This window comes from Danio rerio, chromosome 2 (genome assembly GCF_052040795.2).
Source record: "Danio rerio strain M-AB ecotype USA chromosome 2, GRCz13ab, whole genome shotgun sequence".
NCBI lineage: Eukaryota > Metazoa > Chordata > Actinopteri > Cypriniformes > Danionidae > Danio > Danio rerio.
In genome coordinates this window covers 34715093-34733971 of record NC_141022.1, presented here as the reverse complement: position 1 = coordinate 34733971, position 18879 = coordinate 34715093, and the positions used below count along the sequence as shown (strand labels likewise).

Genomic DNA, 18879 nt, shown 5'->3' with positions numbered 1-18879 from the left:
TTTGACAATTCTCTTTTAAACTCTTAAAATACCCATAGTTTAAAGTTGTTGATGTCAGAAATCAATGTCAGACTGAGGTCACAAATGTCAAGCTGATGTCAAATCCCAGTGTCAGAGTAACATCATAAACCAACATCAGGCAGACTTAAAAACCCAATATCAAACTGACACTACAATCATCAGGCTGACTCCAGAACCCAACATGAGACTGACTCCAGAACCTAACATCATACTGACTAAACCAAACATCAGACTGACATCAAAAACCAATATCAGGTTAACCCAACGTTAGCCTGCTGCAGTAAGCCAGGGTGGATCTAGAAACCCATGGTAGACTTCCGTCTTCAGGTAGCTGGTAGACTGACTGAAGACTCCACAAGGAAAGATTCCACTCTACAGGTAAGATTCCACAAAGATTCATAGCAAGCAACTCTTAATACATATGGGACAAGACAGCACTGGGCTGGACTGGTCAATAGTGTGAAGCTGAGAAACATGTCTAGAAGGTAACATGAACAGCAACAACAAACTGGAAAGAAAGAAAACTTAAGACAGGGGAGATAAAGGGGTCGATACTGTTCTTCTACAAACCATAGCGGGGTTTCTGCAGGTTTCATCAAGTCTAATTTAAGACATTTAAGACTCTTTTAAGACCATTATGAATATTTTTTTTTTACTTATTCAGGGTTAAAGACTAGGATTTTTTTCTAATGGCCTGGTATTATTATTTGTTTTTCCCCCGATTAGGGAATTTAATAAGGTGAAATTGCTGTAAAAGTATCTAACAGCTGTTGTGAATTGTGTCTCTTTGCAATATAAAACTTAATATAAAACAATATAAAAAGATGTCAGCTTGATTGAGTAGCTTTACCTGAACAAAGCAAAATTAAGACCTGTTTAAACTTAAGACATTTTCCCTTAAGAGCTTTTACCAAAATATCATTTGCTAAAGCAATATAAATGAACCAAAATGATTCTGGAAAGGTCTTATAGTATTTAAAGTCAATCCAATGTTAACATACAATAATTTTAGAGAAGAAACTGGTAATTGAAACTGGAACTGGTAAACTGGTAAAATTTTTGGTTCTTCCTAACACTTTTAAGAGTGTGTGATAGAGTTTAGCTGTTTTTTTTTTTTTTTTGCATGTTCTGTCATTCCTTATTCCTTGATTTGGAATTTTCTGTGTTCATAAAGCCACAATTCATCTTTGCTGTGCCAGCCACCAGGTCTTTGGCACTGGATGAGCATGACAGGTCCAGATAGGTTTATTAGAAACAGGTGCATTTAGACTTAGCAGAGATGGACATACCAGTGGCCCATATTGCTGGTTCTCATTAGACGTTTGAAAATACTATTTTCAGGGTCACAAGCCCTGAAGAGAGGGCACTTTTACAAGGACATGGTGCGCTAATGAGAAACGTTAGGAGAATGTGGGCCTACACTATGTCTTTGTTGCCAGTTCCTCCTCTGTTATGTACACCCAACTAACAAGACCTTTTTAAACCTCAAGATACAGAAGAAAAACTTTTTTGACTTTCTCATGTACTTTGCCAGAACAACTTTTTAATGAAACATAGAAGTAAAAGAAGTTGTTAGAAACACTAAGTAACTGTTCTTTTTATTTTAGTTTGTTTTTATAATTTCATCGGGTTTTTCAAGCTTTTGTTCAGTTTTTTTTTTGTTTGTTGTTTTGTTTTTTGTTCATTTAAGTTTAGCTTTAGATATTTTGTTACACTAAATTAAAATCATTTTCGTGGAACTAGCTGAAATAAGCTGTGTGCATGTATATATACAGATGTAAAGGTAGTTGCATCTGAGCATTCAGTTTTGCTATCAAATTTATAAATTACTTTTTATTCATAATTTTTTAGGGTTTTTTCACCTTTAATTTGGATAAGATAGTGAAGGTCACAGACAGGAAAGTATTGGGAGCAGAGAGAGGGGAGGGGTCAGCAAAGGAAGCCGAGCAGGGAATGGAACTCGGGTCGCCGTAAGCACTACGGTGCTATAATATATGTTGGCGCACTTAACCACTAGGCTATTGGCGCCAACTTTTTAAAAATACATTTAAACAGAAAAGTAAGATTTTATATTGCAAAAAATGTTTTTTTTTTACAATGTTACTGGATATGAACACAATCCTTGTATAAACTTGTTCAAAAACGTAGTAACACTCTATTTGATGGTCCGTTTGAGTATTAGTAGATTGCCTAATATGTTGATACTGCTTCTTCAACAGACATTTAACTGTCTATAAGAAACTTAGCAAGTGCATGTCAACTTACACTAACCCTAACCCCAACCTAACAGTCTACTTATAATCTAATGAGAATTAGTTGACATGTAGATGCAATGTAACTTAATTTAAAAAACATACCATCAAAATAAAGTGGGACCAAAAAGTAAACAAATAAAAAAACAATAACAACAAAAATCTTATTAACTAATTTCAGACAGAAAAATCAGTTCAGAAAACAGATTCATGCATATAAATGATTAAGTACACCAAGTATGTCAGAACAAAAGCTAGTTTCTGGAATGGCAACAACCTCTAAATGCTTTAATTGGATCGTCTTTGGTTCTACTTAGGCATAAATAGAAGCTCAGGTAGAGATAAACAACACACCTCTCTGCACAGCATCAATCACACAAGACATCAAGCGGACATTTCTGGTGAGTTCTGCTCCTGTAATCTTAATAATGTCACACAGTTCTGTGTATAACATAATATAACATAGCACATAGTATGGTTAATTAATAAAATTATATTATTTCATATTACTATCTTTACATACTTTCAAATGTCATCATTTCAAAGGTACTGAAAAGTTTAATATACCAGTGCGCTTATTAAAAATAAAAGGTTTTGCAGCAACGCCACAAAAGAAACTTTTTGAGTTCCTCAAATAGATCTTAAAATAGCCCTATTATTATTAGCATGAGGAACATTTTATCATTTAAAAACTTTTTTTTCTCTATAAAGAGTGTTTTGTGTTATGTTAAGTTTTCATGGATGATAAATGTTCTTCATGGAACCAAAAATCCCTAATAAGAACATTTATTTATAAGTGAATGTGATTGTTTATAATCAGTATTTATTTGTTTATCAGTATTTAAGTATTTATTGTTTATACACTGGATTTCACAGCTATGCAAACCAATATTGTAAGCTGTCATCTTGATAAATTAATGATCTAATAAACAACAATCAGGCATGTAAATTTACTTTACAGATAATGTACGGGTGTCATTATTTATAAGAGGTTATAGTTTATAGGAGGAAGTCAATATTTTATATGTGAAGTATAAACTGAGCTGTGGCCTTTACTCGTTAATTACTTAAGCATGTGATGTGATGTGATGGATTGAAAAGCACGTCCTCATTTTAAATAATGTTGTGTAACACCCTGCTGATCAGACTAGGACAGAAATAATAATGGTAAAACATTATTGGCTGATTGTTTTACCAGATATATGACGTATGATGTGACAGCTTTACAATGTTAGCTTTTGACTTCCACTTGCCAAATGTGACGGCTCTGTTGTGTTCATTTAGAACAACAGATGGCCAGCCATGAAGTAAAGCTGGTGAACTTGAGCACCTCTGGTGTCTTTTTGACATTCCTTGAATATTTCACTTTTGTTTTGATGGATAACCTCTCTGAATTTTATTAAAGTTATGACAATCTTACATTTCATCACAACATTATCTTATATTGATATTTACAATATGTGAATATATAAATTAATATGTAGATATTTATGTGCTTATTACTCATTCAGATACAATTGTATAACCTCACAAATGCAAGCAGGATATATAACATGAATATATATATGTGTGTGTGTGTGTGTGTGTGTGTGTGTGTGTATATATATATATATATATATATATATATATATATATATATATATATTATATATATATATATATATATATATATATATATATATGTATATATATATATATATATATATATATATATATATATATATATATATATATATATATATATATATATATATATATATATATATATATATATATATTATTAGAAAATAATTATCTTTTTTACTTATTACACTGACACGTTATATTAGTAGTTATCTATTTAATCTGTCAATTCATATAGAGGTATTTTGTCAACACCTCTAAATATAGTGTAAGACTATATAATGCTAATATAATGTATAATGTAATATATATATATATATATATATATATATATATATATATATATATATATATATATATATATATATATATATATAATTATATATATATATATGTATGTATAATGAATATAAATATAACGCTTTACCTTATTTAACCTTCACATCCTGCATCCCAGAAAGAAGATGCTAGCTCATGTCAGTTGTCCAGCTTAAAGTGGAAGAAACTGGATTAAAAATATATGGATTAGATTCAAATGTACAAACACAAAGTGACCACAGGTTACATGGTTCATATATTTCCTAAACATCATCAAATAATGAACTTCATCTGAAGAATCACCTCGTGATTGTGGTGTAGTGCCACTCAGTGGACATTCACTGGTCTTACTGCTCCATCACTCTTCTGATCAAACCTCTGAGCTGGATGACAAAACAAAGAAGGGTATTAATACAGTTCCAAAGAATACACTTAAATGTAAACAGAATATAAAGCTGTTAGACAATTTATTGTGTGATATCTGCGATATCTGCGAAAAAAGTATTAGTTTCCATTCAGATTAAATTAAATTACTTAAATTTAAATGGGTAGTTCAATAATACTAAAAACAAACACAACATTTACTTACCCTCAAGTGGTTCCAAACCTTTATGAGTCTCTTTCCTCAGTTAAATACAAAAGAAGATATTTTGAAGAAAGCTGAAATCCTCTAACCATTGATCTTCATAGTAGGAAAACAAATACTTAGGACGTTATGTCTTCTGGAAAATACCTTCTTTTATGTTGAACAGAATAAAAAAAGTAAAACAAGTTTGGAACAAATGAAGGGTGAGCAATGATCAGTTTTGGGTGAACTTCTTGGATTTAAGAAAAATCCCTTTTATAGTGCTTTAGAGTTAATTGCATTTTATAATTAGTCCTGAATGTACTGACAAGCATTTAGATAAAAGAAATACTAGAGAATTTATGTCAAAGACAATGGGGTTTACAAGCTTTGCAATAGTATTACACAGCTGTGTCTTATTTTATAAAATTATCTTAGAGCAATATTTATGAGCATATGATACATTTTTTATCTATGATTCACAGAGAACACCAAACTAACCTGTCTCTCAGTGCAACAGTGGTTTATATAATAATAATACTGATCAGGCATAGTTACATCAAGAATCATATGATGACATAATAAAATAATACATTAAAAGATCACTATGCAGTTCCAAAACACTCAAAATTAAATTCACAAATCATTATTATTAGCTCTTTAAAACGGTGGTCTGATAATGCTAAATGATATATTTGCTAACATGAACAATCAACAATACATTTATAACAGAATTTATTTTTCTTTGTTTACATTGGTTAATGAAAATGTCCTTAACTCACAACTAATGGTAACAAGCACTTTAGATATTAATCATTCACTAGTAAATGTTGAACTATTATTAATAAATGCTGAACAAGATTGTTCATACTTAAAATGGTAAATAAATACCTTAATGAACCAATATTTTTAAATATTCAAAACAATAAAAAATCTCTTATTCTTTAACAATATCAGAATAAACATGTTGCTTATTTTTAAATAAATATATGTTACACAGAATGATAATGGAAGATTACTTCATCAATGTTTGGAATTTTTCCTTAACAAGGCTTTATTATTCCTTTGAGATTACCAAAGATGGTGAGGATGAGGGTGTTGATCTTCTCTCTGGTTTTCCTGGCGTCTCTGGGCGTCTTCCATTGTGCTCCTGAAACGTCCCTTCCTCCAGTATTACCCAACACCCTCAAACGTGAGTCCATCCTGAGACAAACTGATCAATGGCATACAAATAAATGCAGCACTGGTATGATATCTACTGCATATGAGACCAGAAATGTGATGTCTTTCAGGTCTGTCTCTGGAGGGAGAGAAGCTGGTGGATCAGGAGGTCAGCAAAGCTCTGTATGGAATCAAACAAATGAAGGAGGTGATGGCCAGAAATGAAGAGAAACATGCAAACCTAATGAAGTCCCTGAGGCACAGCGAGGAGAAGAAAAAGGTCAGGAAATTTGTCAGTTGGGTTGAACATGCAAGAATACACACATAGATTTATATATGTGTGTGTGTGTGTGTATATAAACCAGTCAAAAGTTAAGGATCAGGATGTTTTTAAGAAGCATATTCTGCAGTAAAAAGTGTAAAATTGCGAAATACTATTATAGATTTAATTACTTTAATATATTGATGTTTTAAATCTGATTTTTTTAACCTTTTTAGTGTTACTTGATCCGCCAGAAATCATTCTAATATGCTTATTTTCTGTTCTATTATGATCAATAATTACAGGTACTAAATCATTACTCTATTTAATTATTAGATGTCTATAAGACTACTCTATGCAAAACTCTTTGGCTTCTTCACATTTTTTTGTAGAAACTGATTCTGTATCAGTTTCTACACAAAAAAACGCTAATAAAAAAAAATAAGGGTTTCTTGAGCAGCAAATCAAGATTATATTATATTATATTTCTGAAGGATCATGCTGAAGACTGGAGTAATCACGGTGAAAACTCAGCTTAAAATACATTTCACTTTAGACTACATTCACTAAAACAAAAGTTACTGTAAAATGTAATAACATTTCTCAATTTTACAGCCTTGTTGAGCAGAATGCGCTTGTTTTAAAACACAATTCCAGTCAGATATTCGCCATGTTTGAAGTAAAGCTGTGATTGTGTGGTTCCACCATCAGGGGGCAGCAGAGATCACGCAGAGCATAGAACAGAAGCTGAATGAAGCAGCGCAACACTGTAACGAGTCTATCAAGTCCTCGTGGCTGCAGTGTCTGCACTGTCTCAACGACACCTGCAAAACCTTCTACACCAACAACTGCCGTCGTGGATTCACCACTTTCACTAACAAAGTAAATAACAAGTTTCTATATTGATGCTAGAGCAGGGATGTCCAAATTCGGTCCTGGAGGGCCAGTGTCCTGCAGATTTTAGCTCCAACTTGCCTCAACACACCTGTAAGGATGTTTCTAGAGAGCCTAGTTAGAGCTTGATTAGCTAGCCCTGGTGTGTCTAATTGGGGTTGGAACTAAACTTTGCAGGACACCGGCCCTCCAGGACCGAGTTTGGGCACCCCTGTGCTAGAGTAACTCATTACTAACTGTTTCCTCATAACTGCTTATTCATTATTCTTCTTTAGGTAGGACTTTTAAAAGCAAAAATCAAGTCATTTTTTTTCAAACTACCTAGTTATTACCCATTGAAACGGACCTACAGTATGAAGTCACTTGGTTATCAACTATTCAGTTCATAGAGTAGTAGGCTATGTATTTCACCTGTGACCAGTACATATCGTAAACAAATATACTAGTTATTCATGAGGTACTGGTACTTTACTTTAAATATTATTAAATATTTGTGCCTTATTTTTGGATACTAGTACTTATTAGATAACAAATAAATAGTTAAATTAGTTTTTATTACATGCATGATATACTTATTAGACACTTGCACCATTGGAATAGAGAATAGTTTTACAAATACTTTTGTAACTTATTACATGTAAGATTTTTTTATTTACATTTTGAAAATGATTAAACATTTCTGCTACTTTAGTAACTTTAAGTTCAGTAACTGTCCTGTCTACATTATATGCTTTTAGTTTTTGTAACAGTCCCTAAACAATTCTAGAATTACCTCTTGCTTTATATATTATGTAAGGAGTTAGTTCTAGTATTAGTTTTATAAAAACTAGCATTGATAAAATAAGCAGGCTATTAGTATGTTTTTTTTAAGGTTGTATTACCTCAAGAATAAGCACTAGTAGCAAATTAAAAGTTCTTGTACTTAAAGGGATAGCACACTCAAACATTATTTAATTGTCTTTATTACCCTTAAGTGGTTCCAAACCAGTCTAAGTTTATGTTTTGTTGAAAACAAAAGAAGATATTTTGACTATTGTAAGAGACCAGTAACCTCCCCTGTAGAAAAAAACATACTATAGAAATCAACATTTCTTTTTTCCATGTGAACTATCCATTTAATGAAGATAACAGTTGCTTGATTGTATTAAACCCGATTTCTGGTATCGATCTGTATGCATTTTTCTTCAATTACTGTATATTCATATACAGTGCTTAGCGTTATTGAGTTGACTCCATTTTGAAGATGAATATTTTTATCCATTTCTCAGTGAATATAGGCAATGTATTTTGGTGCATTTAAACAAAACATATTAATTAAACAGATATTTTTATTAAAATAACATTTTAGTCACCAAACATATTTAGACACTGAAAGATAATACAATTAAATCAAGCAAAACATTGAAAAAATAAATAACAACCTACAAAATTTTAACACATTTTTTTTCTATTTAAAAAAATTTGTATTTAATATTTTTCTATAACATAAATTTGTGTGTACTAGTTTTTACATTGTTATGGTAAGTTATTTTGTTAGATAAGCTCCAGATTTGGCTTCAGTACCGACTAATCTAATGCACATGAAAAAATATAATTTTGTAGAGCTTCCTATTAAAAATACGAGTTTAAAAGAGATTTGTGAGCGGTGTACTCATATATGCTAAACACTGTATGCTTTTTAAACAAATCAAAATAATTTTAAATACATCAAATGTACTTTTTTTTTTTTTTTTGTTAAAGTGAGATACAAGTTCATGTTCTATCTATTTCTCTGTTCTCCACAGCTACAGACCTTCTTCCAGAGACTGAACTCTCAGTTTGAGCCTCGTGATGCTCAGGATGAGGTGGCTCTGAACCAGAGCGTTGAGACTCCTGACCTGCAGGTGGTGAGGATCGAGGACTCCTTTAGCAGCCTTCTCTCTAAAGTGGGAGCGCTGGTAAATCGCAGTGTGGTGCTGGTCTCTCACTTCCACCATGAGCTAGACCAGGCCTTGCGTAGAGCCTTCAGCCCTGAGCTTCAGGACGACCGAGAGAGAGAGCTGCAGCTCAAGCCTAAAAACAAAGCTCTGGACTCTGCCTTTCTGGAGGGTGTGGGTCTGGACGATGTGCTCGACTCCTTCTTTGACTTTGGCAGACGTGTGTTGGATGAGTTTGGCGCTGTCGTTACACAGGCTTTCAGTGACATTCATGGGGCTGCGGAGAAGACTGGGGAAGGTGCTTTTGTAGTGATACATGAAGTTAATTTCTGTCATCATTTACTCGTCCACCCGACGCAATAAAGTGCAAGACGTGTTTCACACAATTTGTTGCAATTTTCAGACAAGTGCAACCCTAATTTTTACGTTTTGCCACCACGTTGTTTAAATAGCAAATTCAGTTGCGCCACATTGAGGACTCATAGGTGTTCTGGTCAAAAAATAGTTATTTTTAAGGCGCATTGTAGGTGCATTGCTATTTTAAAGGGTTGAAATAGACTGTGCCATTGACCAACTGAAAGCTGGTCTAAAGTTCAGTGCAGAGCACATTAGCTATATATAGCCTATGCAGGTAAAAAACACTTACACATTGTTTGATACACACAGGATGTATAGCATTACACAAATATCTCTACATATGAAAAAATTAAAGGATTAAAATGTTACAAAAAATATTATTTACTACATAAATACAAAAACCGCCTCCAAGTACTTGTATAATGTTATTGTTATTAGCAGTATTATTTATTGTATGCATATTTATATTTATTTACAAGTAAGTAACAAGTTTAGATTTGTCCACCTGTCAGGTTTTGAAGACGTATGCATCACCATATGGGGCATAAGAATAGGACTTGTGTTTAGATAGCCTATAGCCTTGACCACTCTTCATTATTATTGTTCATTTATTTGTTTGCTGGAAATTAGAACTGCATTTAGAAATAGTTTTGAAACAAATCTTTGCACTTAACAAACATAATTAAATATGTAGGCTAATGGATGTCTTCAGCGGAGCGCATGTAACCCTATCCACAAAGTAAAGAATAAATGGAAAAAAAAAAAGAAAGTAACGAGGCTGAATGGAGGAGACCCTTATCCTCACGCAGATGGTCTGTTTAACTGTTTTCTGTTCAGTTTTTCATCTAACTAAGTCCGCCATGTAATTAGCAAATGCACTGGCGTGACACAACTGACGCGGCGCAAACAGTATTTTCCCATTCTCAAAATAGCAAAAGTGTATTCAGACATGCCCTTAATGCTTTTGCACCATGTGCTTTAGACTTTGCGTCTAGACTGTTAAAACAGAGCCCTTTGTTTCTTTGAACAAAGATCCTTAAATAAATATTATTTTGATTACAATGAAAGTGAAAGACAATAGCACAAAAAGTTCCAAAATGACCATTTAAATAGTTCGTTTGACGGTCTTTGTGTTGAGCAAATGATGACAGAATACAGGTGAACTGTTTCTTCATATCATAAAAAGGCATGGATGAAGATCCTGATGTCCTATTCACACAAACAGTGAAAACTTAAAATGATACCATCACTACAGCTATACCAATAACAACAACACTGATGAATCAAACTCGGTAATAATCACTAAAATGTATAAAAACATTCCCAGTAGATAAATTATAAAAAATTTTAAAAAAACTGATACGGAGAAAAGTAATGAATGATTGCCCCTTGGGGAGTCATCAATGCAGCACACACTTCTAATAAACAGATTTATCGTCTGTTGGTGTGGATGCCAATATGGTTCATTCTAGTGTGAACAAGCCTTAAAAATACTGGAACTTAACAGTCAAAAATACAAAGCTAATCTAATATTGGAATCCAGTTGGATGTATAATATTGACCCCTTTAATAAAGTTAACCAGCATTGATGTTGATCATAATACAGTTAGCACTGCAGTTGAGTCTCTCTACATGTGTTTGTATTTACCTCAGGGAAGAAGCTCCTCCCTCAGTTTCTGCAGACCCGGAGGCTGTGCAGAGACATGCGCAGACAGTCCTCGGGTTGCTGGCAGCTGCAGGACAAATGTGAAGTCTGCCAGGGAGTCTTGCTTACCGGTAAGAACACACACACACACACACAATGATTAATCAAATGGACAGTTCACACAAAAATACAAATTCTGGCAGCATCACCCATGTAAAATCAAAAACTAAAGTTTTTTTTGTAAATGATCTGCTTAGCCTTAGGGTTATCCAGTATGCTCCAAATCAAAGACAACATTCGTACTAAGAAGATACTGAATATGTTCATTCAAAACGTTCAGTATATTATTTTCACCAATTAGAGAGCAATGATTTTGATGACATCCCTCTTCACATCAACTTCTCTGTCCAATCAAATCGTCTTATTAATCTGAAGCGTCCCACTCACTACACTATAACTAGACACCACAGATATGTCTGAAATTGGTCACACACAATATCTATTGGAGAATACACAATTTACTGTTGGGGATACACAATTTAGAAAGTGTAAATATGCTTTCTGCTAGGGTAAAAAAAAAAGTCTGATATACTTTTAATTAAGCATTACCATTAGACTGGGGCTAATATGTAAAATACAGCTTTGGAAATCACATCTATCTAGAGCAAGGTTCACCAACCCTGTTCCTGGAGAGCTACCTTCCTGCAGATTTTAGTTGCAACCCTGACCAAATACACCTTTTTGTAATTATCAAGGGCTGCTTTAGGTACTATTAATTGGTTCAGGTGTGTTTGATCAGGGTTGGGACTGAATTCTGCAGGAAGGTAACTCTCCAGGAACAGGGTTGGTGACCCCTGATCTAGTGCAATGGTCTCAAACTCAATTCCAGGAGGGCTGCAGCTCTGCATAGTTTAGCTATAAACCACCTCCAACTCACACCTGCTTAATAGTCTTTATAGTAGACGTAATCACCTTGATTAGTTGGATCAGCTGTGTTTGATTGGGGTTGAAGCAAAACTATGCAGAGCTGCAGCCCTCCTGAAATCCAGTTTGAGACTTATGATCTAGTAAATATTACATCAAAACTTTGAATACTGCAGCACATTCAAAAGTTCCTCAAGGGACCTTTAAGTCATGATCTTCCTATTAGTTGATTACTAAAAAGTTAGAGAGCTGATTTTGAAAACTGAATCCAGGTTGTGAATCTTTCAGTCTGCTTAGTTAAACTGTTCTCCTCACTGCATGCGGGTGGGTAACTGATGACAGAATTGTCATTTTTGGGTTATCTGTTAAGTCTTATTGATCATTGTAAATGTTTGAGAGCCAGAATGCCCGCTTGTCAAAGAGCTGCACATTGAGCTGGACGAGGCGTCTCAGCTGTGGGAAGTGTCCAAGCAGCAGTATGAAGAGGTGCTGGGCATCGTGCAGCATCACACCGAAGACACCATCAGCCTGATCAGCAACATGGCCTCTGACTTCGGCTGGGTGGCCGAACTCGCCAGTAACAACACCACTCCTGAGAACATCTTCAACATTGCCACGGTAAGAGATTACCAAAAGAAGAGCCACACTATTATCATTTATTACCATGTATCAATTACATATATCGATTTATTAAGTCAAATACACATGCTTTTTCATCACTAACTCCTTAAGTACCACTTACTGAATTTCACAGGCAGAGTTAAAGAACAAGAATGGCGAAAGTAGATTTATGCAGAAACCCAATGATAAATATGGAAAGATTCAGTGCAGTTTCAGAATAATTGTTGATGAGAACTTGATCCCTTGTTCACTTCACCTGACGGTGGATTAGTTTACAAACAAAGCACAAATCGACACAGTTCAAACTGAGCATCAGAATGGGGAAGAAAGGTGATTTAAGTGACTTTGAACGGTTCATGGTTGTTGTTGTTGCCAGACGGGTTGTCTGAGTATTTCAGAAACTGCAGATCTACTGGGATTTTTATGCACAACCATCTCTAGGGTTTACAGAGAATGGTCCGAAAAAGACAAAATATCCAGTGAGCGGCAGTTCTGTGGAGGCAAATGCCTTGATGATAAAAGAGGTCAGAAGAGAATGGCCAGACTGGTTTGAACTGATAGAAAGGCAACAGAAACACAAATAATCACTCATTACAACCAAAGTATGCAGAAGAGTATCTCTGAATGCACAACACGTCTAACCTTGAGACGGATGGGCTACAGCAGCAGAAGACAACACCGGTTGCCACTCTGGTCTGATAAGAACAGAAAACTAAGGCTATAATTCGCACAGGCTCACCAGAATTGGACAATAGAAGATTGGAAAAACATTGCCTGATCTGATGAGTTGCAAATTTGGCATCAACATCATGAAAGCATGGATCCATCGTGCCTTGTATCAAGGGTTCAGGATGGTGTAATGGTGTGGGGGGTATTTTCTTGGCACATTATGGGCCCATTAGTACCAAATAAGCATTGTGTCAACGTCACAGCCTACCTGAGTATTGTTGCTTACCATGTCCATCCCTTTATGATCAGAGTGTACCCATCTTCTGATGGCTACTTCCAGCAGGATAACGTGCCATGTCATAAAGCGCAAATCATCTCTGACTGGTTTCTTGAACGTGATAATAAGTCCATTGTACTCATATGGCATCCACAGTCACCAGATCCCAATCCAATAGAGCACATTTGGGATGTGGTAGAACGGCAGATTCGCATCATGGATGTTAAACCAACAAATCTGCAGCAACTGCTTGATGCTATCATGTCAATATGGACCAAAATCTCTGAGGAATATTTCCAGTAGCGTACTGAATCTATGCCATGAAGGATTAAGGCTGTTCTGTAGACAACATTTCTTGGTTCAACCTGGTACCAGTAAGGTGTACCTAATAAAGCGGCCGGTCAGTGTACATGCAAAATGTAAATGGATATCGGTGTGCACAAAGGTCTTCGAAAGGTTTTAAATATGCAAAACTGTCAGCCAGTCCACGCCTTTACAAACAACGCGTTATGATGAGAGGGGTCAAAACAGGACAAAAGTTAACCTGTCACTTCTAAATGATGTTTTTTAATGTAAGAATCCTGACTTTATTATAAGTGGACCTCACTTAGCAGTGCAAAATTAAAAAAAATGTGCAGAAAATGAGAAGAAAAATCAGACAGTAAATCGGTTCATGTTCAATCACAAGGTGGTGGCACAGACTGAAGAGGGCGCCAGCGGTCCAGCAACAGACTCTACAGTGGAAGTGAATATCCTCAACTCCCCGACTCTCACCCTGACCGTTCCTGCGGGTCTCAAGCTGCAGGATCCTGCTTTCATCCAGTATGTGGCACAGGAGGCTCTGGGCATCTACAAGCAGATGGTCAGGTGAGATATTTCCCAATTAAACCATGTCAACTTCACACTTATTAACACGTTTCACAGGGACAATTTATATCTGATAAGGAGAATAACCCTGCATATAAATCAGGTCTCAAATAAGAGCCAATAAGAAGTCTATGCAAAATCTATAATTATGTGGCCACATTATAATTAACCCTATTATGGGTTGTCGCCAGATGGGATATGGTTGCGGCCGGAAGTTAAAGAGAATTATTTATATTATTTTTTAATTTCCCATTTATTGTACTTTATTAACGTCCACGCTAACCCTAAACTCAACCGTCACAGTAATGTAAAAACAGTAGTTGTACAGATTATTATTTATGTTATCTATTTAATTACCTTATAAATTGTATTTTTTAACACCAACTCCCACCCAAACCCTAAACCAAAGCGTCACAGTACTGTAAAAATATTAATTATAGTTATAATGTCATAAAAATGCTGCTATATTAATGTGCATATCGCACGTCCGGCCAGCCGTGTATCCGATCTAGACTTTACCCCTCTAATGCCTAATGTGACATATTTGAATTACACTTTGCATATATAGGATGATAAATTATTAACACTTGCTAATTGATATATGATAGATATAGCCGATTCAAGAAAATGCCATTTTAGTTAAATTCTACAAATTTTTACCTGTAAAAACCTTTCTTCCTGTAAAATCTTACATGCCTTTTTCTGTTTTAATAATACCAAATATTATTAATATTTTACTATTAGGAATGAAGACATGTTGGTGTTCATATCAGATTTACCAAAGTGATTTTGTCAAATGGTTTCAGAATTTGATCTGACTCCTCTGAATAAAACATGTATATATGGGCCAAAACAAAATACACATTTAAGCTTTTTATTTAGTTCAAATGTTTAATAAATGAATCCATTTCAAAGAATGCAGGTTATCTTATTTTTAATTACATTTTAAATAAAACTCCTACTGTATTGTTTTACTTATGGGCCAGTTTAAAGCCTTCAAGTCAATAATCATGAAGAACACTGATTGATTTTGGTTCAAAAACAAGAATATCTATAGACTAGATTATCTTTCTAATGCTCAGTTCTGATTAACCTCTAACCATATTTCTTTCTTTTTTTAGGCATGATGACGTGTAATGAAACACAAGTCATCAGTTTTCGGCCCAGCTTTAACCAGAACACTCTTGCAACATCCCATATCCTATAATTTAAGCATTGTGTTTTGCTTAGAAACCGAGATACTACAAGCATTCATTAATGTTATCATATGGCAGGTTGCAATTTAAAACTTGTCTTGTTAATTCATGTAAACATTGTTAAACTAATGTAACCGCATAATCTCGTTTATTGCATAAGCTTTTGCCTAGATAAATCATTAAACACTAGGCCTCGGTGTGTTTATCAATCCTATGAAACACTATAAATGTTTATTTTATTTATGTTTAATTATGGTGCATGTTTCAATAGTAAATAAAATATTAATTAAAAACAGTATTAATAATGATAAAGTCACATAGACATAAAGTCTCATTACCTTTATTACTCTCAGATGAAAAGCGTTGTTTCCACCAAGTCCTAGGTCAAATTCAATTGACCTAAATGTTCCACTGAAGAATTGACATGAAAGCCACAAAGAGTTAAAAGCATTACGTAAAACTTTATTTTTGACTGTACAAATTCTTCAGATTAGTAATCGTAACCAGTTTCACAACAAATGTTCTCTTCTTTTCATTAAAACTCTCACCTCACAATCAGACCATTCTCTTTTTCTCCATCTCTCGCTTTTTGACACAAACAACACAAAAGTTTTGCACAAACTTGCCTGTAGCCCTTGTAAAACAGAAGGTGGTGATGGGAAAGATGTCTAGCGCTGTCCTGGATAAACACACAGGACACAATCAAGTCTCTCGGACAAAAGGGCTCACGTACATGAAGGACAAAAGCAAGGCCACTCTCTCATTCTCTCTATATCAGAAAGGCTACACAACAACAAAAAAGGAGAGAAATCCAACAAATTAGCCCTCTGAAAGATATCAGTCTGACTCATCTCAAGTGCATTCAATTGCTTGTCATGGATGAAATGAACCCGTTTTAGACAGTACACTACGCCAGCAAACTCAAAAGACTTTAATTAAGACTGAAATCTGTACTAGCGGTGCAAAAACGGTATGGATGATGTCCATTTAACCCTCTTTGCTAGACTTGTACCATTTTAACAGATCAAGGGGAACATTTTGATACAAATTTGACTGAACTTTGGTTGGCAAATGGTTTTAATCTGTAGTACCTGAATATTTCACAGTGATCGATGGCTTAAAAAGAAGTGTAAAAACTCCAAGTAGCAAATGTGGTACATCATGGTGAACCAGTTTCTGCCATTTTGATTCCTGTTGAAGAAAAACATCAACAAACAAACGCATCTGTGTGATAAGATTTGAGCAAGTTCACATTCGTATGTCAAGATGAAGAAATGATGGCTCTTTTGAAATATATACTGACGTCTGTGAAAGGTCAATAAATCTCTGTGGTTCATTTATCGGAGTGTACATGAGAGAACAATGAGTTTTGTACCGAGAGGTTGGCCACACTACAAATGTGTTGGCACGAAATAAAAACAAACCTGGCAGTGTCGGTGCTGATGAGTGTAAAAAGGAAACTCTGCCTTTGCTGTTGTGATATTAAAAGCCGTCAGGGTGAACAGGAGCATGAAGAAATGCTGCCTGGCAGGTCTGGTGTTCTGTTCATTACTGTTAATTACTTAGGAAACACAATTAAAAATAAAGTAATTGTGACATTTATCTCCCAATCGCCAGTTTACTTTTCACAATTGAACTTGTGTCTTGTAACTGCCAATTCAGACTTTTTTCTCTTAGGATCTCTTGGTTTAAAATGTTGCTATTTCAACCCCCTGACTCTCTCTCGATTTAGATTTCTAAAATATATTCTTCTGACTTCTTTTCTCGCTAAAGCTGCAACATTGTGTCTTGTAGTTTTAAATGATGGACATGTAATTCTGGGTGGTGAGGGATATAAACTAAAAATTACAAGAAATTAAACCAGACTTGTGAGAACGCCTATAAATATGTAGAGATGAGAAACAAAAGTCAGCAATTTGTCAGCTTTTAATTGAAACAATTTGTCAGCTTTTAATTGTTTTTAATCTTGCAGTTGAAATGAGTTTCATAATTTACCATTGAATTACTGAAGATAAAATAATGCTTTTTTTGTGCAATGATTTTCTGCTTGGAAACTAGCAGCTGGTTGAAATGGCAATTGGTCATCAGAAATGTTTTCCGAAACAAATAATCTCCCAGGATATGATTTCAAGCTCTCATAGAGATCGAGAATGACTGCAAAGTAATTGTAGGATCTTATTGAAAAATCACAATTTGCTATAAAAGTGTTTTAGAAAAAACAAAACTGCCTCTCTAAATAATATGTTTTAAAAATCAAACGTTCAAGCACTCGTACATTCAGAATGGCTAATGCCCTCATGCATTTCTCTCTCTTTCTCTGTCATTCTTTTAACTTCCACTGTCCCATCATCTCTACAATGGCACTAAGAGTTTCTGTTAGCGGCCACCAATTTAACCACAGTTATTGGTCACTTTTAATGAACTACTCAAACTAATATAAAAAAAATGGGGGGGGATGAAAAAAAAACTTAAAATAAGAAAGACTGATTTAACGATAAGATTTAGTGTTCAGGTGGAAAAAAGAATACAGGTAAGAGGAGGAAAAAAACAATAAAAAGGCTGATTTTGTGCAACTGTGAACCAGCCAATAGCACAAAGCCTGCTGCACAGCTCCCTCTGTCTGCAGATTGAGGAATCACACCAGGCAGAGTTCTCGGAGCGTGAGGTGGTCCCGCTCAAAAACACACAACCACACACAAACACTGTCCTCATCAACTCCACCACACATACACACATTCACACATCCTCCGGCAGAGAACAGTCTGACCACAAAGTCATGCTGTGAAGGATATGACTGATGCGCTTTTCCAATTTGACTGGGGGGAGAAATAAAGAAAAACACAACAAAAGAAACTCTCTGTAAGGACAAGTGTGTGGGGAAAGGTTTGGGAAGCGTCCCGGTGGCTTATTAGCACGTGGTGGCGAGTGTCTGGGGCCTGTAGAGCTAGTGTCTCTACAGGTTGTCTCCGGGCTGATACTGTGGCTCAGTGGCGGTGAAATAGTCCTCTAGGAAGGACTGGATGTATTCGAATGTGGGCCGCTCGTCGGGCTCCTTCTTCCAGCAGAGCCGCATCATTTCGTGCAGCGACTCTGGGCAGCCCTGAGGACATGGCATTCTGTAGCCCCGCTCCACCTGCTCCAACACCTCGCGGTTCACCATGCCTGAAAGACAGTGGATAGAGCGTCAGTTTGTGCAAACGCCTGCTGTTGTGTGGCCAGACGCTCTCAGACAGGAAGTGTGAGGGGTGTGTAATTACAGCGGACACTTCTAGTGGAGTCCACAGAGGACTGGACAGCTGCGGAGAGGACGT

At 35.3% G+C, this 18879-nt stretch overlaps 2 protein-coding genes across 33 annotated transcripts in view; one reads left to right on the top strand and one right to left on the bottom strand.

Annotated features, from left to right (window-relative positions):
- Positions 1-1933: 1933 nt before the first annotated feature.
- On the top strand, positions 1934-16131 carry clul1 (clusterin-like 1 (retinal)). Of its 24 annotated transcripts, none has more exons than XR_015477783.1 (10): positions 1934-2674; positions 5831-5971; positions 6072-6220; positions 6914-7084; positions 8881-9310; positions 11023-11635; positions 12048-12110; positions 12165-12556; positions 14194-14372; positions 15494-16126. XR_015477783.1 is itself a non-coding variant. In XM_087239604.1 (9 exons), exons 2-9 carry the CDS (start codon positions 5860-5862, stop codon positions 15507-15509), a joined length of 1395 nt encoding a protein of 464 aa, XP_087095730.1. In that variant the 5' UTR covers positions 1934-2674; positions 5831-5859; the 3' UTR covers positions 15510-16126. The 24 variants fall into 24 exon arrangements, 6 of the variants coding, with proteins under 6 accessions (XP_087095730.1, XP_087095728.1, XP_087095729.1 ...); XR_015477795.1 differs by having other exon boundaries at positions 2590-2674; positions 5850-5971; XR_015477794.1 differs by having other exon boundaries at positions 2590-2674; positions 5850-5971; positions 11023-11884; positions 12040-12110.
- The window catches only part of yes1 (YES proto-oncogene 1, Src family tyrosine kinase), a 262958-nt gene continuing 260088 nt past the window's right edge, over positions 16010-18879 (bottom strand). For all 9 annotated transcript variants that reach the window (XM_087239180.1, XM_087239178.1, XM_087239177.1 and 6 more), the window contains 1 exon segment: positions 16010-18730. In XM_087239180.1, the coding sequence (XP_087095306.1) occupies positions 18522-18730 (209 nt within the window). In that variant the 3' untranslated portion in view covers positions 16010-18521.

Excerpts from the sequence above, each read along its gene's own strand:
- clul1 (NM_001099994.2), top strand. The coding sequence starts at position 5,860 with ATGGTGAGGATGAGGGTGTTGATCTTCTCTCTGGTTTTCCTGGCGTCT. Across the intron at positions 11,146-12,335 it reads CCAGGGAGTCTTGCTTACCG|AGCCAGAATGCCCGCTTGTC; the intron begins GTAAGAACACAC and ends TAAATGTTTGAG. Across the intron at positions 12,557-14,193 it reads ACATCTTCAACATTGCCACG|GTGGTGGCACAGACTGAAGA; the intron begins GTAAGAGATTAC and ends TTCAATCACAAG.